The sequence below is a fragment of the Lissotriton helveticus genome, chromosome 4_1, assembly GCF_964261635.1.
Source record: "Lissotriton helveticus chromosome 4_1, aLisHel1.1, whole genome shotgun sequence".
NCBI classification, from domain to species: Eukaryota; Metazoa; Chordata; class Amphibia; order Caudata; family Salamandridae; genus Lissotriton; species Lissotriton helveticus.
The window spans coordinates 1,028,690,770-1,028,713,674 of NC_136063.1; the positions used below are offsets into that span (position 1 = coordinate 1,028,690,770).

The following is a 22,905-nucleotide window of genomic DNA, read 5'->3' on the forward strand; positions in this document are numbered from 1 at the left end:
GTCATAAACCGACCGCAGCTGATATTTTTCTTTCGTCCTATTTGGACGACACAGTCCCAGCCTATGCAAATCCTATTCCGCCTGCTCCCGTTAATAATGTAATTCCTGTTCCTCCAACCACTGGTCCCGTGGGTCAAGTTCATGTTCCAGCACCCCCGGACCAGCCTACAGGACATGTACCCGTTTTGCCAGTCACTCTACCAGCCCGTACAGTATTCACCGACGATTCTAGTTTAGGTGCCGCGGGGGGAGGTTCTCCTCGTACCCCGCCTCAACCAAGACGTCTGACGCTACATGAACTAGCGTTACAGCGTACGCCAAAAGTGTCTACATACGTAGATATCATGCGAGGTCTTACTGAATGTCGTTATGATCCAGTTCCAGGCGAGGATCACATGGTCATATATTCATTACGTTTAAGACGGGTTGCCAGTTATTTGGACACCCTGCCCGACATGGGAGAACATCTAGACAGAATATATCGTTTTATCCGTACAGGAGAGAATCCAGGAAGTATTCATGAAGCCATGGTTCAAAGAAAAGTCGAGACTCAGCTCATGATTTTAAAGTTCCTGATTAATTGTTTAATAAGAGAGCAAGATTGTCCGGATAAAGATCAAGAAGAACTGAAAGTCCTGACTAGGTGGAGTGACAATATAGCCGATGGAAAACACAAGACACAAGGTTGTATAGAGAGTATGTACAAGAAAATTCGTAGGGAAATCATAACTATACACGAGAAACGAGAAGTAAAACAAGCAACCGAGAAAGAGTATGACTCTTCTACGGAAGAGGTAGACAACGAGAATCCCGACAGAATAGCGTATGTAGGTAGAACTAGACTTTCCGACCGACATTCACGCCTAGATTACAAGAAAGTTTTTCCTCCTCCACCACCAGAACAGTGTTCTCTTGAGCAAGTATTCCAAGCTACCGATCACATCCTGAAATCACGAATAGGGTATAGCGAGCTTAGTACAATGCATGAACAAGAACTAGCCCGATCAGCAGTCCGATGGACTACTGATTCTACCACGTTTCCAGATGAAATAGTGGCTCAAACTTTTCTGAAACTGGCCCCAGCCGAGCAACGCTTGGTGGGCACATATATGATCCAGCACCTCATTATACTGTATGAGGAACAGCATTCTGATCCAGGTCCCCTACATGATATATTAAACGAGTTACTCCAATACAGATGGAAAGGTCTAGGTACCGATTTAATTAGTGTCGTGTCATTCTAGACCAGCGCCACAAATACCGAACGTTTCTGAATTCACATTTTGTTCACGTCTCACCTCCAGAAAGTAAATCATTCTACATAGACAGACAGAATCCGTTACGAGAAGTGCATCCAGTCAAGAAAGAGGGTGGTGGTCTAGAACGAGTATTCGTTTACACCCCTATCACGAAAATAGAACTCTTAGAAATGAAAAAGTTAATTCCCTGTCATGATAAAGATCCAGCAGGGTTTCACCGTGAATTAAAGGACATGCTCCGTATGGGAGAATACACGTATCCTGATATCATTAAAATGTTAAAAGTCCTGTTGCCTGCGGGCATATATGAAAAACTCAAAGAAAAAGAATGGGAGGTGGGAGAGAAAAAGATAGATTGGACAGCATTAGAAACTGAAGATAATACACGAGTTCCAGGTACCGGTCTAGGGGATAAAGCTAAAGCTTTGCCCGAATTATTAATCCAAGTTTTGCCAAGATTACTAGCCACGAAAAAGGAAGATTGGGATGCCATCTCAGCCTGTAAACAGAAACAAGACGAAGATACTAGTGATTTTTATTCTAGATTTGAGAAATGTTTCATTATTAATAGTGGTCTGAAAACAAGTAGTGAATCATACCCTCATCTTTTTGTCACCAAACTAGTCGAGAATTCAAGTCCACAAGTTAAAAAATCGAGTATTGAAAGTCGAAAGTACCTGGCAAGCTAATACTCCGTCACAGATGCTCCAGATGCTCCAGTATCACCAGAACAGAATCAGAGAAGAGCAGGAACACGAGAGAAGACGTATGAAAGATACGAAAATGAAAGTACTAGTTGCACAGTCTGTTCCGCAAGACAGTCAGAAGAGGGGTCCGAATCAAGCCAGTCATCCTGCAGCTCCCGTTAAAGGGACATGCAATTACTGTAAACAGCCAGGTCATTTTATAAACGAATGTGCAGTTCTGAAACACAACATAGCTACTGGTAAGACTAAAGAAAGACCACGTCCGCCTAGACAAGAACAAGTTTCACAGACTGCCCAGCCACCACAGAATGCACAACAGACAGTTACAGCACCGCAGCCTATAGCTGCAACACAACACGTCACACAGCAGATGTACCAGTATGCACAGTCAGAGTATCCAGATTATCAGCCATATTCATGAAACAGCCTAGAGAGGGAGGTAGGCTTGCCTCTCATCGAGATTCCTGTAGATCAAGAGGGTCCCTATGTACATAGTCCAGTATTAGGGAAAGACAGAAAGTTTCTGATTGATACAGGGGCAAGTAGGACTACCATCAGTCATGACGAGGTTCCAGGGGCTCCACTCTCAGGCTCTAGAAATGTTTCCCTTGGATTTTCAGGAAAGCCTATTGTTAATGAAATATCGAAACCAGTTACTCTAGAAGTTGGTCCATTGTCCCGAACAACAGACTTGTTACTCACGAAATCTTGCCCAGAGAATCTGTTAGGCATTAAAACACTGAAAGAATTAGGAGCAGTAATATGCTGCTCCCCAGAAGGGGTCCGTTTGTTCCTGCGTGATTTTAAAGGTCATTATGTATTACGTGATTTTGATCCAAGATTATTGAATGTACCACAGCATTTATGGGCGCAAGGTCCAACTGATGTAGGTTGTATGCATATCACACCCCATCGGGTTACTCTGAAGCAAGGTGTTGTATTACCACGAATCAGACAGTACAGATTGCCACCTGAGGCTGTAGCAGCCTTATCCAAAATTATTGACGAACTTATTGCCCAAGGAGTGGTTGTAGAAACTGACTCCAATGTATATAATTCTCCTATCATTCCGATCCTGAAACGTACTGATCCTAATGCACCTCCAGTTTATCGATTAGTGATTGACCTTCGAGAACTTAATAAATGTATTATACCCCAGTACCCAGTAGTCCCAGATATTTCTTCCCTATTGACAGCCATTGATTCTGAAGCCACATTCTTTACAGTTATCGATCTCAAGAACGCATTTTTCAGTGTCCCCATTCATCCAGACAGCCAGTTCCTTTTCGGATTCTGTTTAAATGGAAGAAGCTATAAATTCACACGAGCTCCTCAAGGTTTCACAGAAAGTCCTAGTATTTACAGTCAAGCACTTAAGAGACAACTAGACAATATTCACATGCCAACTGACACTGCCCTGCTCCAGTATGTCGATGATCTACTGATCACAGCCCGTTCTGAACGTGACTGCGAGCGTGCGTCGCTTACAGTTCTGTATTTTCTGGCCGAGATGGGGCACAAGGTGTCCCCTTCCAAATTGCAATTCTGTGTCCAGCAAGTGGTCTACTTAGGACACTTACTGTCCAAGAGGGGTAGGCAGTTGACACCTGACCGTATCCAGTTAATAGCACGTCTTCCACAGCCCAAGACACAGAAGGAGGTACGAGCTTTTATTGGCCTCACTTCTTACTGCAGACAATGGATTCCTCAGTATGCATTTCTAGCCAAGCCACTGATACAGTTAACGACACAGGAGGCAGCCGTATCGACTGTCCTCCCTTGGACCCAGGAACATACACTTGTTTTCAATGAATTAAAGAAAGCTTTATGCCAAGCACCTGTTCTAGCAACACCGAACTACAGTAAGCCTTTCACACTTTTTGTTACAGAACGTGATGGTACTGCATTATCTGTTCTTACACAAGATCAAGCAGGACAATACAAGCCCTGTGCTTATTTTTCTAGCACATTAGATCCAGTGGCCCAGGCTCTGCCTGCGTGCCTCAAGTCAGTTGCAGCCACAGCTCTAGCTATCAGACAGAGTGATTCCATAGTGTTAGGACATTCCCTGACAGTACAAGTTCCACACTCCGTGGAAGTTCTTTTAAACCGAACACAGACTCAGCACTTGACAATTGCACGTTTAACAGGTTATGAACTGACGCTGTTCCAGCCACACGTAGAAATCAGACGCTGCAACATTTTAAATCCAGCTACACTGTTACCGTCAGTTACTTCAAATCATGCCACACATGACTGTGTGGAAGTTAACACCATGACAAAGCCAAGACAAGACTTGACAGACATTGCATTACCTGATCCCGACCTGACACTTTATGTGGATGGTTCATGTATGAGAACAAGTACAGGAGAACTAGTAGCCGCGTATGCAGTGACTACTGAAACTGAAGTTATAGAAACACATCGTATAGACACCCTGTCTGCTCAAGCAGCAGAGCTTGTCGCTCTGACCCAAGCCTGCATACGTGCCAAGAACCTGAAAGTTAACATATACACAGATTCACGTTATGCATTCGGAGTCGTACACGACTTTGGAGTGCTTTGGCAAGAAAGAGGTTTTATGACTTCTCATGGAACCAAGATTCAGCATGGCCCCCTTATTCAAGCTCTGTTAGATGCAATACATTTACCGACAGCTATCGCCATCATGAAGTGCAAGGCACATACGAAAGCCACTGATATCATTTCCCAGGGTAACGATCTAGCAGATCGAACAGCTAAGCTCACAGCTCAGACTCTGGACATTCCAGTTAACACGACACACACTCCAGATCAGACTACTTGTATGACAGTTAAGGACCCAACACAAGATGTCATAGATATACAGTTACAGGCTAATCCCGATGAAATCAAGAAATGGTCCGAACAAGGAGGGGTCCAGACAGATCAAGGATGGTTGACGAAGGGAAAAGCCACCTGGTTTCTCCCCGACTCTATGGTTCAAGTCATTATTAACACCGCACATAGTCCAGCACACTTAGGAGAAAAAGCCATGTTAGACAGTATCCAGAACCTTTGGTTCAACAAGCATTTACGAGCAGCAGCCAAACAGAAAGTGCGTACCTGCATGATCTGTTGTCAGTTTAATCCAGGTAAAGGTGTCCCGGTGGAACAAGGTGGATTCCATCCTCCTGACCACCCTTTTGAAGTCCTCCAAATGGATTACATTCAGATGGAGCGATGTCGAGGTTTCAAGTATGTCCTCGTAGTTGTATGTGCTTTGTCCAGGTGGACAGAGGCATATCCAGTTCCAGATTACACAGCTGCGACCACTGCCAGGCAGTTGGTTCGTGAGTATTTTCCCCACTATGGATTACCTAGGGTCGTGTATTCGGATAACGGCCAGCCATTCTCATCCGAGCTCATGAAACAAGTTTCCCTTCTGTTAGGGTACCAGTGGAAGTTCCATTGTGTACGACATCCTGAAGCAGCCGGTCTCGTAGAGAGACATAACCAGACCCTGAAAATCCGAATCGCAAAAGTGTGTGCAGAGAAAGGTGTAGATTGGATGGTAGCACTGCCAGTCGCCCTTTTTTATATGAGAATGGTTGCTCATTCCCGTTCAGGTCTGTCACCCTATGAGATAGTGTTTGGTCGTCCCCCCAATATGTGGGGTACACCTAGACCCCGTACAATAACTGATGTTGACAGTAATATGCTGACAGATTACCTTGCCTCCTTGATGTCTGCACTACAATCTTGTCGTTCACAGGTTGCCGCTGCATTTCCAGACAACACCGACGTGAAACCGCATGAGGTCGTTCCGGGTGATTTTGTGCTTATAAGGAACTTTGATCGTTCAAGCCCGCTGGAGCCCCGCTGGAAGGAGCCCCGCCTCGTTCTTCTCACCACCCGGACAGCAGTGAAGATTGAAAACCGAAAAGGGTGGCTACACGCGAGCCACGTCAAGAAATTCCATGGACTCAAAGCAAAAACTTTTCTCAAGGACTGCCCCGTTCTCAAGGACTGCCCAGACTCTGACTCTAAAATTCCCCTGTTAGAGAAAACTCCGCAGCAGGAGTATAAATCCAAGTTGAGGTCTAGTAAGTCAGCCAGTTTAATTGTCTAAGTCCCTCTCGGGTGAAACGGTTAGACAGGTTCCTGACATGTATAAGATAGACCCACACAGTAAGAGAGTTAGTCAAAACTCTAAGAGAATACGCTATCGAAAGAATCTTTGCAGCCGATGTATAGTCACTCTGTTCTTTCTATTGTTCCTGAGCCTTATGGTTACATGTATAAGTTATGCGTTGCATTTATGTTTTCCTATTTCACATGTACATGTTTTCTAATGTTACAGTAGAGCACACATTTAGTGACCTGCCTCCTCACGAGTTATCCTATCGTCTTGCTATGCGTAATAATACTTTTATCCGAATGCTGCATTATTCACACCAGACCAGCAATGCCACTAATTGTTGGGTGTGTGGTCGACTCCCCCCTTTTCAGACACCGAAGGGAGTTCTGCCACTCTTTCCTTATCCGTTTTCACATAATGGTTCGTGTGGAGCATGGTCCACGTTAACGTCATCCTCAACTGATATGTCCCTTCTGAATAGAACATGTTTCCCAGATAAGCAAGGTCTTTCCCATAGAACAGGGTTAGATCTAGAAAATGAAGTATATGATCTAGGTAATTATTCCTCGAATTTCATGGTTCTGAATGTTCAGTCCGATACTACTCCAGATTTGCCTGCTATTTCAGTTCTACCAGTCAAAGGCGAATTATGTGTCAGAAAGAATGGTTCCACACATGTAGGACATAGTAATTGTACTACTATGGTCGAGTATAGTGACAGTGGGAAATCTATTTTCAAAGCCTCACGTCATTCTTATTTTGTTTGTGGTCAGACCGCATATGTTCGTCTGCCCCTCGATTGGGATGGAACATGTTATATTCCTTCCTACTGCCACCAGTTTTTCTAGCCCCGTCCGATTATCACAGAAACACACATCTAGTACACGTTACATAGAAGGGAGACCGAGTCCCCAATTGTCGATCAAACTGAAACTGCTCTAGAACAATATCAAGACTTCAATAAAGGTTTCTTTTTCTTCATAGGCCCTGTCCAGAATAGTAAGTTAATACGTAGGCTAACCAGAACCCTTGAAGCAGTAGTGAATGAGACTACTTCCGCTCTAGGTAACTTAACTGAAGAACAATCTGCTATGCGTTTTGTTGTGCTCCAAAATCGTCTCGTTCTTGACGTCATACTAGCCGATAGAGGAGGAGCTTGTAGAGTCATCGGATCTAGTTGCTGCATTTTCATTCCTAATAACGCGCCGTCTGTTTATTCAGCTATAACCAGACTTCATAAAATTGCCCATCAGTTACACCAGAATCCAGGCACCTGGACATGGTCCGGTTGGCTCTGGAGTATCATATCTGCCTGGGGATGGAAAGTATTGTCATTCCTAGGTATAGCAGTAATGATCATATTCAGTTGCTGCCTCTGTTTACAATGTGGCCCTGCGATTTGCGGCATGTGTGCTACCTCTTGTATTCCTAGTCCTAAGTCCCGTTCCAAGACAATTCGAGACGAGCAAATGATGCTATATGAACAGATAGATGGGATCATGAATATTGATGTTTCCTGATGGAAACGTAGGGCACAAGGAGGGAATGTGGAAAAGTACATTTTGCCTTGCCATGTGTGCCTACGTGTTCCCCATCCTATGTTATATGTGCATGATCGATATGCATATATCCTCTCTGATCGATTAAAGACGCAATTATGGTTGTGTCCGACTCTAGTATGCCAGTTTCCAGTTCTCGTGAAAGCAACGAGTATTAGGCCTATGTTGCCACGTTTCACAGTGTGCACGTTAATTCACCGCATTGTCCCCGTTCCTAGGCCTCAAAGGGCCCGGACACCAGATTCAAGCTCCAGTCTCCTGAACCCTCTCCGAGAAGCGACACAGCCCCCACCTGCATCCCTGACCCTTCACTTACTTCCTGCCTCGCAGCGCGGTGCCCGGCCTGGCTCTGCCTGCCTGTCTGCCAAGAGTATGTTATGCTTCTAGTTATCAGTTCAGCTTTCCTTCTCTGCATTCCTAAGCTACTGAACCGCATAAACAGTTTCAGCTATAGTCTAGTCTTTCTGTCTCCATGCAAGAGAAATACTGTATTAATATTCATAGAATATTCCTAGCACACGCAATACATGTAGAATATATGCATGCACCAGCCTTAGTGTCAAGTAGCCTTTGCCCTGATAACTTTTAGATTCTATCAACATGTACTCCAAACACCAGATACCAGATATGCTATAGGTACATGTCGTCCTGACATCGCAGACTTTAGTCTCCTCTTCTAGTGCAGAAGTCATAGCCCCAGTTCTCCCTGGTAACACGTCATTGCCCGTTTGCGCGCACCACTAGGTTAAAGGTCCCAGCTGCTCTCAGGTAGCCCCCTCCATGTTTCCGCCCATTCATGACACTTCTATGACGTTTCTCATCACATGTCTCAGTGCACGCCCTGCGCACGCCTTCTTCTTCCGCCCATGTGTTCTTATCTTACGTTTGTCACAAGTTACGCCTACTGTATGTAATGTAATGTAATGTTGTACTATATATATGCTGCACTGTCGATGAAATGGTGCAGCTGCCTTCCTTCCTATTTTATTTCAGGCTGTCCCGTTCCAGTCCCTTCCCTTTTGCCTGAATAAAGCCCGTTCAACTCGGACACATCGGATCCTGCCTCTTATTTATTGAGCTATCTGTTATTGTTAATATAGTCAAAAATAGTACCGGTAATTAATTATTTATTTACCACACTTCCACGAAGCTTATGAAGACCATTGTATCCTTTTTAATCGTTTCCTAGCTTACGGGCTCCAACTCTACAATGAACTGATGGCCTCTGTGCGTATAGCTTGCCATCATTCTCCCTTCTTCGCTATTGGTCACAGGGCTGCTCCCTATCCCCTCTTTGCCTTGGCGGTGGTGTCCCTGGCGGTGTGAGTCCGTGGGGATCTGATGCTCAGATGTTTTTACTGGCCACACTCACAGCCAGACTGTATTGCGCTTTACGCAGATGATGTCCTGTTTTTTATGACGACCCTTGGATTTCGGGCCCACGCATTCTGCAGATCCTCCAGGTCTTCGACCAGAACTCTGGGCTCCACACCAACCCTGCTAAATCAGTGCTCTTCCCAGGATGTGGCCATCAGGGCAGAAGCACTTTGGCATCCCAGTTAAAACAGGGAATGGAAAGGCTTCAATATTTAGGAGTATTTGTGTACCCCTGTCCACAAACTTCGTGGACACGCAATATAAATCTGCTTCTCACCAACCTCTACGATGATACAGCTATCTGGTCTTCCCTACCTCTCTTGCTATACTGAGGGTCTGCTATATTTAAAATGGTCTCTTTCTCTAGGGTTCTTTACGTCATCATAATTTCCCTTACCATGTACCGCGGTGTGGTTTGCGCAAATTAATGCCATACACAATCCATTTTTATGGGTGGGGCGGCGATTTGAGTGGCACTTCAGACCTGAACGCAATCCACATAGGCATCCCGTCCTGCAGTTAATCTACAGTGCGCAGTGTCTCGACTTTTTACCACACGGCAGTCGTACGACGATCAGGCTGCGGCAGTATACGGATTGACGAATGAGATGGCACATGCGGCTGACGCAGGCGACGCCCTTATGGTATGGTAATCATTTACGTCAGGTGGTCGCACTGAAAGGATTCCGCCAATGGGACCTGATTGGTATCTCCACTTTGGGGGACATTATGTAAGGCACCATCCTCAAATCATTTCCGCGACTGCAGTAGGAGTTCATTCTCCATAAAACCCAGTTCTATAGGTACCTCCAACTACGTCATGCCTTGACTCCCTCGCTTGCAAACATAACCGACCTTCCTGAATTCTATCCGCTAGAAGGCTGCCTTCATATGGGTGATCTAGGTGCACACAAAATAAGACAGATATACCAGATGCTGAAGACGCACTCCAGCAAACCCTGCACAAGACAAGGAAGGCGTGCAGGATGACATTCCAGACCTGACGGATGATCACTGGGTGGAGGCGATAGCTAGTACACGTGCTGACAGAAACCGTCTTATTCAGTTTAAGTATGTGCACCGCATGTATTACACTAGTCTTCGTCTTTGGAAGATGGAAGTGGTGGTTCCCCCCCAATGCTTACGATGTGACAAGGAGGAGGAGACATTTTTCCATACGGTGTGGAGCTGTGTGGTTTACAGCCCTTCTGGCATGGGGTATCGACCTGCCTTAAAGCGTTGCTGTCCTGGGACCTCCTGAACGATCCCTGACTGTTTTTACTTCATAGTACATTAGACATAGGTGGGAACAGATATAAGCAGCACCTACTCTTTCTTGCCCTCACAATCGCCAAACGTGATATTTCTCAATTATGGAAGGGTACTTTTCCACCGACAATAGGAAAGTGGCGAAGAGAGCTAGAAAATGCATGGGTGCAGAGATGGCGGTTTTTCAAGCAAGGGGGTTCCCCCAAAAACATAAAAGAATATGGTCTCGATGGGCCGCATACCGGGACATTGATCTTCCTCCTCGTCCATCACAATCCCTGTAACAGTAGGGTTAGCAGACCACAATTTATTGTTTTATCTTTTTGGGTAGAAGAAGGTATTGAAATTTGCTTGCCAATGTGGGTGGGGTGGGAAAGTCTGCGCTCAGTTTTCAGGTGTTTTTCTTTGGTTATGTATACAAATTGTACCCATTGATATTTCCACATCTGGTACCTTTTAATAATTTGTCTTCCTGTGGATTATGTTAGGTCCTCGCCCACGTGGTACTTTCGAAACCTAATAAAATAAGTTTTAAAAAAAATGTTTTACAGATGTAGGGTAATCATATCTCTTTAAATCAGTTGAATAAAAAAAAAAGAGTATATGAGTACATAGTGTGAAAGGAGGGTCATTTAGGTGGCAGTTGGGTGAACAGAATCTTCTCCATCACGTAATTACAATGGCCAGGCTAGTAACAGGATGGTGTAGATCAGTCAATCATTAAAAAGACTACATTCTTTTTTTCTGGCAGCCTTAAGAATTCAAGAAGGTGGAATTTAAATAATGTATATATCTTACCTTCCACATATGTTTCATGCAGTTCACCTTTATTATTGAAGACTGAAAAAGAAAAGTGAAAATCTGTTATCAACTTAGTATACAACATATAACATACAAGTGACCAATATGTGTGAGGTAAGTCTTGATAACATTCTTTAAAATTCTGTCACCGGGCCAGTCGCTCATGTCAAAGTCAAACCTAATAAAGAAGAAGGGCCACCTGTCATGTCGAGGATCATACATGTCATGAGCTTAAGGTAGTTTAATACTGGGTAATTTGACTGAATGAATATTCTGCGCTGAACTTTTTCAAGATAATACCTCCAGTGAGACAGATTCTTTTATCACCCACAGCTCCTTGTAATAGACGGTGTAGTTAACTTCCAGTGATGTCAGAGATAAGAAATAGTAAGCCACAGGATCAATCTCATCTGTTGGTGGGTCTTCGTAGGACAGAATAGTTCAATAGCAAAAGATTACGCTTCTGGCTACATAACTGTAGCAACCTGGGAGATTACAAGACACAGGCAAAGGATTTGGAAAACAAACTTGTGAAGAGAAACAACCCAATCAAGACAATAAGAAATGCCAAAAAAAGAGCGTGCAATCAACCCAGAGAGAACCGGTTACAAATAACGGCACATGAAGAACCTGAAGATCTGTTCACTTGCATTACCAAATACAATACAGCATCAAATACTGTGAAAAAGTTCATTAACAAGAACTGAAGGATTCTCACCTCAAACACCCTAAAATGGCCCAAACCCAGGTTTGCCAACAAAAGAACCAGAAATATAAAATACATCCTAGTACACACAAGACCCAGCATGGTGACAAAGAGGAACACTATAACATCTGCATGCAACTTAGACCCGATGACAGGACCCCTGTGATTCCTGCTCTGTGTGCAAATTGACAAAAGTAACTAAGAACCTACAACTACTACCAAACCTAAAATGGGAGCTATGGAACCATACAAATTGCAATACCACACATGTAGTGTACAGGATTGTCTGCCCTTGTGACTTAAAGTACATAGGAATGACTTGCCGTAAGATAAAACAACGCATTATGGAACACAGGAGTAAAATCACATGCAAAAAGGCAACAACAAAGATGAGCAGGCATTTCATTGAGCACAATCATCTCCCAGAAGGCATCAATTGGGTGGTACTAGCGACTCTACCTGTCAAGAGCTACAACGCTGAACAAATCCTGTATGAAAAAGAACAACGTTGGATGCACGGACTTAAAACTGACAAGGAAGGGCTGAATGACAATATTGCATGGCATTCATTAGCATAGGTGCATAATATGAACTCGCCCCAAATTCCTCTGAATAAACAGCCTAACAACCTTGGTTTTAACCTTGGATTTAAAACGCAAATTCCTCAATCCTAGGCATTCCCAAATATATTACGTAGCAATGCCACCTAACAATTGTAATTTCCAAATATAGAACTTAGCAATGCCGCTATTAACATAACATCATGTAGCCACCATGAATGTAGTCTCTCTTCCCATTCTTACATAGGAACATATGTGCCAACCACCATTGCCAACCACCAATAGACTGCAGTCTATTGTCTATTTCGACACTCTGAGCTGATGCAAATAACGCCTGGGAACGTGACCGCGTCACCCGGGAAACCACGAACAGAGTCAGAACAAGTTGTTCCGACGGAGCGCCGGTAAGCCATGAAGAAGCACACTCCTTGAGGAATCGGTAACCGTGAGTAAAAGGATACTATCCTGATTTCCCCCCTTTTTTTCCTAATCAGTAAGAGGTTCTCCTGACTCAGTGGTGTCCCAATGCATCTTTTCACAACGAATTCGGAGGTAAAGATTACTTTCAATGTCTTAAATAATTTTGCGGACCTCTAGTTATTTTACGCACGAGAACACTGAAGATTAAGATTCTAATTATTATGCATAAGACTAAGTGATGACCCCAATGTACCAATAAGCGTGCCAACCTTCCCCGTAAACACAGCTTTTTTACACTCTTGCCGTAAGATATAGAATTCACCATACATCGGCGTGCATGAGATAATAGCGCAAACATAACATCTACTCACACTCTAGCCGTTTATCTCGAGTACAACCAGACATGTGAATATACAATGACTATTCCACTGTTAGTGCACACAACCACTGTCTCGCTAATAGTGTGTCATGACACTGCGGCCATTTAATTACTGCACAGCACTTTTGAAAGAATGAGCCAATGTTTATTCACAACTACGTAATACCATTGCAACTTACACACAAAAAGCTCTAGTAATCTAAAGATGCTCCATAAAAACCTCTACCGTATCTATAACACGGAGACCATCTACCGGGTTTCCTATAACTGGCCTAACCAGTTTGCCACCGAGAACTTTTTAAACTTGACCTTTGCATCATTTCATACTCAACTCTAGCTCTGCAATACACACTGGTGTGAATGGAACGCCCATCGCTCTGTACATACCCTATTCCAAATTGGATCCCCAGGGACAATATAAGTTCAAAAAAAAGTCACAGCTAATTAAGATCTAAAGAAACTTGTTACCAACTAATGACACAATGTTTTTTCTGCAATGTTTCTCTTTATTCTTTTCCATTTAGGCACAGATATCATAGATCTGACCTTAACCAACTAAGGTGGTGAGTAAAAACCCCCTTACTTCACCCTTAAGAGCAACAATTAGGCTCTTAACCTACTGGTCCTGACGAAAGCCTCTAGAGATCCCAAGAGGCTGAAACATGTTGACCATGATGACCACGATCACCAGTGCAATAGACCAGAAACTAAGTCTATACACGCACAACTTTGTTTTTAGTTTCCTATAGCACATGCTTCAAGAATAAAACACATGAGACTTGAATTTAGGAATTTTAATTCACTTTTTTGAGCACAAGCATACCCTTTTTTAGGTCTCGCTGAGCAATGCGTAAGCATTGCGGCGAGATTCTAGTAACCGGTCCGAAAACTCTACTGAAACTGCAGATTAGACACAGTTCATGTGAGACAGGCGCGTGCACAAGCCAGCCACGTCGCACACCACCATTTGTCTGTGCCTCGGCATCAGACTTCAAAGGCTGCCACTCCACTCCCCCCCCCCCAATCAGACTTCAAAGGCTGCCGCTCCCCCGCCCCCCATCAGACTTCAAAGGAATTCGCTCCCACTCCCCCCCAGCAATGCAGAGAGCTTGTTTTTGGAAGTAAGTGAAAGCCTACCATGCTTGTTTACAGTAGACTTGCTCCTCAGATGCTGTTGCTGTGTTGCCATCTCTCTAGGGACACTCATCTTGAAAACACTCGACTTGCTAGCTGCAATGCTACATCCGTTATGCTTTGTCTCTAGACACGTTGATCCCTCACAGACTGTGCTGACTCTGCCCCTCCTGATTCTGAAACTGACCAACGCAGTCACCACTTCTCTTCGTCTTATGATGTCTGCCCTGCCACTATTTACTTTGGATCCTCACCCTTACACCTCCTCACCCTCACACCCTCTCACCCTCACACACCCTCTCACCCTCACACACCCTCACACCCCCTCACATCCTCAACCCCTCACAACCCTCTCACCCTCACCCCCACACACCCTCACACCCTCACACCCTATCATCCTCACACACCTCCTCACCCCCTCACACCCCCTCACCCTCTCACCCTCTCACCCCCCTCACCCCCCTCTCATCCTCTCACCCTCACACACCCACACCCTCACACACCTCCTCACCCTCACACCCCCTCACTCTCACCCTCACACCCTCTCACCCGCACACCCTCTCACCCTCACACACCCACACACCCTCACTCACCCTCACACCCTCACCCACCCTCACACCCTCACACACCCTCACCCACACTCACTCACCCTCACACCCCTCACTCACCCTCACACCCTCACCCCCACACACCCTCAAACACCCTCACCCCCTCACCCTTACACCCCATCACCCTCAAACCCCCTCACCCTCTCACACCTCCTCACCCCCTCTCACCCTCACACACCCTCACCCTCACACACCCTCACCCTCTCACCCCCTCACTCACCCGCACACCCTCACATCCCTCTCACCCTCACCCCCAAACACTCACACACACTCACTTACCCTCACCCACTCACAACCCTCACTCACCCTCACACCTTCACACACCCTCACATCCTCGCCCTCACACCCACAACCCCTCACAACCCTCTCACCCTCACTCACTCACCCCCTCACACCCTCACACCCCATCATCCTCACACACCTCCTCATCCCCTCACACCCCACACCCACCCTCACTTACCCTCACTCACCCTCACCCCCCTCACATCCCTCTCACCCTCACTCACCCTCACCCCCTCACACACCCACATCTCACACACCCACACCCTCACACACCTCCTCACCCTCACACCCCCTCACTCTCACCCTCACCCCCGCACACCCTCTCACCCTCACACACCCTCACTCACTCTCACCCTCACACACCCTCACTCACCCTCACCCACCCTCACACCCCTCTCACCCTCACTCACCCTCATCCCATCTCACCCTCACACCCTCACACCCCATCACCCTCAAACCCCCTCACCCCATCACCCTCAAACCCCCTCACACACCTCCTCACCCCCTCACACCCTCACACACCCTTACCCTCACACCCTCACCCTCTCACACCCTCACCCACTCTCACACCCTCACATCCCTCTCACCCTCACCCCCACACACCCTCACACCCTCACACCCTATCATCCTCACACACCTCCTCACCCCCTCACACCCCCTCACCCTCACCCCCCCACCCCCCTCTCACCCTCACACACCCACACACACCTCCTCACCCTCACACCCCCTCACTCTCACCCTCACACCCTCACCCACCCTCACAACCCTCTCACCCTCACTCACCCTCACAACCCTCTCCCCCTCACTCACCCTCACCCCCTCACACCCCCTCACCCTCACAGCCTCACCCTCACACACCCTCACTCACCCTCACCCCCTCACCCTCACAACCCTCTCACCTCTCACCCTCACCACCCACACACCCTCACCACCCCTCACCATCACACCCCCTCACACACCTCCTCATCCCCTCACACCCCCTCACCCACCCTCACTTACCCTCACTCACCCTCACCCCCCTCACATCCCTCTCACCCTCACTCACCCTCACCCCCTCACACACCCACATCTCACACACCCACACCCTCACACACCTCCTCACCCTCACACACGCTCACTCTCACCCTCACCCCCGCACACCCTCTCACCCTCACACACCCTCACTCACCCTCACCCTCACACACCCTCACTCACCCTCACACCCTCACCCACCCTCACACCCCTCTCACCCTCACTCACCCTCATCCCATCTCACCCTCACACCCTCACACCCCATCACCCTCAAACCCCCTCACCCCCTCACCCCATCACCCTCAAACCCCCTCACCCACCTCCTCACCCCCTCACACACCCTTACCCTCACACCCTCACCCTCTCACACCCTCACCCACTCTCACACCCTCACATCCCTCTCACCCTCACCCCCAAACACCCTCACGCACACTCACTTACCCTCACCCCCTCACAACCCTCTCACCCTCACTCACCCTCACACCCCCACACACCCTCACAACCCTCTCCCCCTCACTCCCCCTCACCCCCTCACACCCCCTCACCGCCTCACCCTCACACACCCTCACTCACCCTCACCCCCTCACCCTCACAACCCTCTCACCTCACTCACCCTCACCACCCACACCCCCACACACCCTCACCACCCCTCACCATCACACCCCCTCACACTGAAGCTAATCTTCCCATCCTGCGTGGATTGCCTTTGCCAAGGCTTGTGGGTCCAATCCGGTTACCGACACCGCCAACAGCTAGATCCGTCGTGGGAGAGACCGTCTCCAGCTCCTGGTTGTCGTCGACGCCTCCTGGTCCACGTGGCTGCAGAGACAAGCTTCACCTCCTCACCTGATTGCATCTCGACATCGCCTGGTTCCTTCCTCGTCACTGGCTAGTGACCCAGACTCTGTCCCCTCTGCTTTCAGGTTCTTTACTGATCCGTTCCACCCTTGGATCCACCCAGACACTTTCCTCCTGGTCGCCTGCAGCGCTTTCTTGCAGCTCTCCATAGGATTCAACGACGAAACCCGACACGAGAGAACACCTATGCACCCGGCTTCCCTGGGTGAGGTAACTCGAGTACTCCGGTGCTCCCATGGGTAACAACAATCCAAGTGTCCTAGTTTAACAGGGTTTTCCCGTAGTCCACCCGGAAGTGTCTGAAATCTATAACTTTGTAACTTTTACGTTCCTAATGAAACTCTATGGAAAACCGTGTGTGTGTTTAGACACTGCACACGCTTCCCGTGGGCCTCCTACTTCCAAGCCCTTGGTTGTTCAGTGTAGCCCCAGCGATTTCCTAGGCCCTAGGCCTACTCACCTTTCCTGAAGTGGTTCTTATATCACTTACTTAGTATATGGTTTGTGAGGCCCTAGGGCAGTGTTAGTAATAAATACATATTTATTTGATATATACCTTGTGTGGTGTCCTTTCATTTGATATTCAAGGGATTATTATTGGTAAAACAGCTGGCTTCACATGCTCTCTGAAGTTTTAGCCCAAGACTGCTTGGTCCATGCTACCACTAGGATAGCTGGGCTATAAGGTTGACTTTACAACCATCACCCTAAAGGTTGTTTGGACTGGTGCAAGATCCTTGGTTGTTCAGTGTAGCCCCAGCGATTTTCTAGGCCCTAGGCCTACTCAACTTTCCTGAAGTGGTTCTTATACCACTTACTTAGTATATGGTTCGTGAGTCCCCTAGGGCAGAATTGTAATTGTGCAACTTATAGTATGCTTATTGAGTAACTTGTGCTGTATCTCAAACTCTGACATCATAGAGAGGGGTTGTGTTAGTAATAAATACATATATATTTGATATATACCTTGTGTGGTGTCCTTTCCTTTGATATTCAAGGGGTTATTATTGGTAAAACAGCTGGCTTCACCTGCTCTCTGAAGTTTTAGCTTTAGAATGCTTTGTCCATGCTACCACTAGGATAGCTGGTCTATAAGGTTGACTTTACAACCATCACCATAAGTGTTGTTTGGACTGGTGCAAGGTGCCCACTAGAATAGTGGACATCATATACCAGGCCAACTTCTCACACAGTTGATGCTGTAGTGTGAAGGGTGGGATTTGACAGAATTCATGATGGGGGGCTTTGCGTGTGGCAAGGTTTTGGCACCAATGGGCTTGCTCACGGTCAAGAAGAGCCCAGAAACTTCAATTCAGCTTCACTGAGGACACACCAAGAGTCTAGTGCCTGAGGGGCACCACTTGCAGGTCAGAAGCTCACTCCAGCTGGATATGGGTGCTGGGTCAGGTGGCTGGGAAACCTGGTATGTCCCTGTGGCTTGAAAAAAGAGGCCAGCAGACTGACCCATGGTGTGACTCTCATAGCCCTTTGTAGGGGTGGGCGGAACTGGCGTACTTTCACACCGAGGAATTCTGCAGAGTTATATAACAACTCTGCGCGATTCTGCAAAGTTCCACAAGCATATGAAATAGGCAGTGTACGCTGATTTCTAACACCGGAGGCGTGTTCTGCGCCAGAGGGTGCGGTTTCTTTCCTGTGGCTTCAGTATATTTTCTACTCCAGCAGCAGCTTTCTCATTATGAGCTGCCCGCACGCACCCACAGTGAGAAAATCTTGGCGTGTGCCATCCTAGCACCTGCAAATCACACTAAGGGATGCCAACGTAACGCTGGTGAACCGGCACGCGAGAAAGAACACGGCAGTTAGAGTTTTGCCGTAACTACGCATAACAAGCTTAACATGGAGTCAGCTAAACTAAGCTGGAGGAGTGAAAGTTATCGCCCACCCCTAATCCTTTGTTCAGATGCAGGTCTAAATCCCTATGATTTAGGCAGAATGGCAGTAGGGCAGCAATCCCGCAAGGAAGCAGTCCAACAAGGCAGCAGTCCTCTCAGTAGCACAGCAGTTCTTCTACCTTGCAGAGTTTCCACAGGTCCAGAAGTGTACTGAAATGCTGGTGTCTGGGTCCAATCTTTATATCTAGTGCCCTTCTTTGAAGTGGAGAGAGTTCCTAGAGATTCCCTTTGAAGTGCACAGGTTTCCTGCCTCCATTGCTCTAGTTCCAGAGTAACTACAGGGGGTATGCAGCCCTTTGTGGAAAGATAGGACAGAGCCAATTCAGTTGCAAGTGGGGCTGTACCCAGGTCCACCGCCATCCTGCCAGTTGATGACCCATCCAGTAACATCTATGCTCTCTAATATGTGTGGCTGTCTGGCAGGAATAAGCAAAGTCCACCTGACAACTGCACCCAGTCATGTGATCCAGTGACTGTCTACAGGCACTAGATGGATAGAACAAGAAAATGCCAACTTCCTAAGAAAAGACAATCAAACAATTTAGGATGACAAAGCATTGCTGGCAAAAATTGCTAAATAGATTCCGGAATTCAAGGAATTCACAATTAATCTAAAAAATATAAAATTTGGGAAGGATAAAAAAAACATTTAATGTGGAAACAGCCTACTCTTACTTACAAAATGAGTTTTATTCACCCCCGGACTCAAAGATTTTTACCTGAGTACCATACTAGATCTGAAAGAAAATTAATTTCTTTTTCGAACAGTTCATCATCCCCCACGGGTGGGTCAGACACTGGAGAAGGACCTTCCAATCAAAATCCGCAGTTAAGAAATCACCTACAACAATTTTTAGGAAGAGGCTGGCAAAGAGGTAGAATGAGAAATAGATATCAGAACCAGCCATGGGAAATGAAAACTCGTCGACAGTTTTACAAGAACCAACAGGATCTCCCATTTTTAACCTTTCCACCAGATCTTTGACAAAAGAGAGTGTTCTCAAAAAGGGGCTGTCTTTCAACCCTGTGAAACAAACCAAATTTGTCAGGTTAAAAACTGAAGCTTTAGAATTTTATCGTAAATTACACCGCCAGGCATTCTTTATAAATCAGGATTTTTTTACAACGTGGGGAAGCTTTTGGATTAGGATCAGTCCACCTTTTGTCCCTATCCTAATCAGATTCCTAAAGATATTCTCACCATGAGCAAACAGTGTTATCAGCTATTGATGAGTTGGGAACTAAAAAGGAATACATTAAAAACTACATCACTAAAGATCAGAGAATTGCATTGGCACAGTTACAAGTGGATGAAACAATTGTGATTAATCAGGCTGACAAAGGTAACGTAATTGTAATTTGGGTAGCAGGTGAATATAAACAAGCATTTGCATAGCCATTAGGTCTCGCCTTTGGGACCTTTTAAGTGTTTAGCCATGCAACAGTTGTTGTTGCACCAAGAATATTGTGCTGCATAACTAAATACTTAGAAGGTCCCAAAAGCTTGACCTATTGGCTATGTCAATGCTTGTTTTTTTGTGTCAGTCATCTCTTTTTCACCTTCTGACATGACATTTAGAATCATGTTATGCCTATTATTTTTGGTGCGTTGGTTGTCTTGAGTTTGGTAGCTTTCTACATCATTGGTGGAAAGGAAGCCTTGGGGGTGAATGATCGCCGAACAAAAGACACATCACATATTGCCGTCAGGAGTCGGTGGTCACGGTAGCCTGTATTAAGGTCAGTTCCTTCCACAGCCTGAATAACTGCTGCGTGTGTGCTGCAGCCTGCTCTTGACTGGTATTCTAAAAGTGAAGGGTTGAGTTGGTTGTGCAACAAAGAGTTGCTAGCTAGATTCAGCAGCGTAACTTGTGTTATAAGATTTTATCAATGAACCCTGCATCTCGGTCGGGGTTTGGCAGACTGTTTCAATGACAGTTCTGTGGCGGAAGATGATATCTCAATACAGCTCAGGAAGACCACAGAGTAAAAGAGAGCGAGTGAACAAGAAAGACCAAGAGACCCAGAGAGAGAGAGCGAGAGACAGGAGAAAGATGGAGACAGGAGAAGAGAGAGGGAGAAGGGACGACAGATGAGAGGGGGGCTAGAGGGAAAAAGATGGCGATAAAAGACTAAGCGATAAAGAATGCAGGGTGGTGCGCGCGCATTAATGGAAATGGAGCCCGCGAGTGGTATGTTAGAAAACCAAGAGCGACGGGTGGGTGGCGGTGTGGGTACGACACAGAGAGCAGGTAGGGGTCGGGAGTGGGTCGACCCAGATGTCCATCAAGAACTGACACTAGCATGAAGCATGCAATTAACACAAGCGCTAAAACACAAGCGTGGCACCACGGCCGCAATTGTGTGTTTGCTGGCCCGGGAGTGGTGCGTGCGTGTATGCGTGCACCCTGCTCTTTTTCAAAGCACATACTTAGGCTTTCCTGTTTTCAGTTTCTATTTTTGGTAAATTCTGGTGGGGTTTTTTCAATATCTTAAAAAACAGTTGTTATCAGTGGTTACACATTTTCACCCCACTAAAAACAGCAGAAAAGGTGTTTTTCCGGTGTTTATGGAACGTTTTGCTTTTATTATTGCTTGCTTTCTGCACAGAAAGAACATGGTATATAGACAGTGTACTTATAGTGTATATGAGGTCCAAATAGATGTTTGCAAATTAATCTTATTGTAGTACACCATACAATACTTCTTCAGTGAGTCTTTGGGTCATGTGCGCTCGCTCTTTCCTTCCCATGTAAACTTCTGTGAAAAGGCCCTATCAGCATTCTTAGCCCATTGGGCAGAGAACCATCAGCTAAGGGACACAGTTGGGATGACTCTTTCTTTGAGGCCACATAAAGCACGAAATGATAAATATTTGCGTTTTAGTTCCTGTGAATTAGAAACCAGTGCACCAGAATAGACTAAAAAGTCAATAGCATCCCTCCTTAACTCTTAAGATTGTAAAGATGCTTTCAGCATACCATCTAACAAGTGGCAAGGATCTACTACAGGGAATCACTTCAGCTCGGGTATCAATTTTGACAGGTCATCACACAACTTTTTTATATACGTAGCTGAATCACTGCAAATACAAACATCACTCCAATCTTTGCTGAACTTGGAAAGAACCTTTTTTGCAGAGCATTACAAGTGACACTGCGTTCCATGTTTTCCAAAAGTCTGGTGTCATGTTTTCACCACTATCCCAGATGCTTGGTGATATATATACTTGTCACTATATCTTGCATTGAATGTTTAAAGCCTGAGGTGTTGGCAATTCACCTATTATCAATATTGACCCACTAGAAACTATGGTCTGATGTATTAAGGGTGTTTACCCATTCTGTGTGGGTAAATGTGATGACACATATTAGGAAAGAATTTTATGTAACCAGCCATTTTACCTATCAGTGAAACAATCAAATGCAGCCAAAAAATCAAATATGAGTTTGATATTTCCTGATTCTCTATAGTTTATAAAATAATTAAACTAGACCTAAAACATGAAACTAAACCCTGCATCTTTACACCAAAGGCCACAAAACTGAAAAAGTAAAAGGAAGAAGAAACAATATTTTAGTGGCAGCCCTAAAGAACAAAACTCAAGCAGAATAATGTTAGCCAGTCTTTCTTACTGCTACTTGTATAACAAAGTTACATTGTATTGACCCCTTCAGGAAGTAAAAAATGACTTTCACTCTCTTTTTCCTTTCTTTGAATGGCATTTAGTTTGTGGTTGTCCAGGTGTTTTTTCAGTGTTTATATGTTTTCACCGGTGAGGGCTATTTTTCTTTCAGTGGGGTTTTATCAGTTATTATAGGTTTAAACCTAAAACCCCACAGCCTACACATACTTGTGCTTGTGGTGCGCCGCTGTGCACTCCCGCAAGGCGTATGCCGCCACACGCAGGAGTATGTGCTTTGAAAAAGTTGTATGACGGCTAAAGGTCTCCTATGCAGG

The 22,905-nt window shown here is 45.9% G+C and overlaps 1 protein-coding gene across 1 annotated transcript in view; it reads right to left on the bottom strand.

The window, feature by feature from the left end:
• Positions 1–22,905, bottom strand: part of LOC144828103 (NACHT, LRR and PYD domains-containing protein 3-like) — a 646,597-nt gene that overhangs the window by 589,284 nt on the left and 34,408 nt on the right. The window contains 1 exon segment of the mRNA XM_078686228.1: positions 8,065–8,079. Within this exon segment, the coding sequence (XP_078542354.1) occupies positions 8,065–8,079 (15 nt within the window).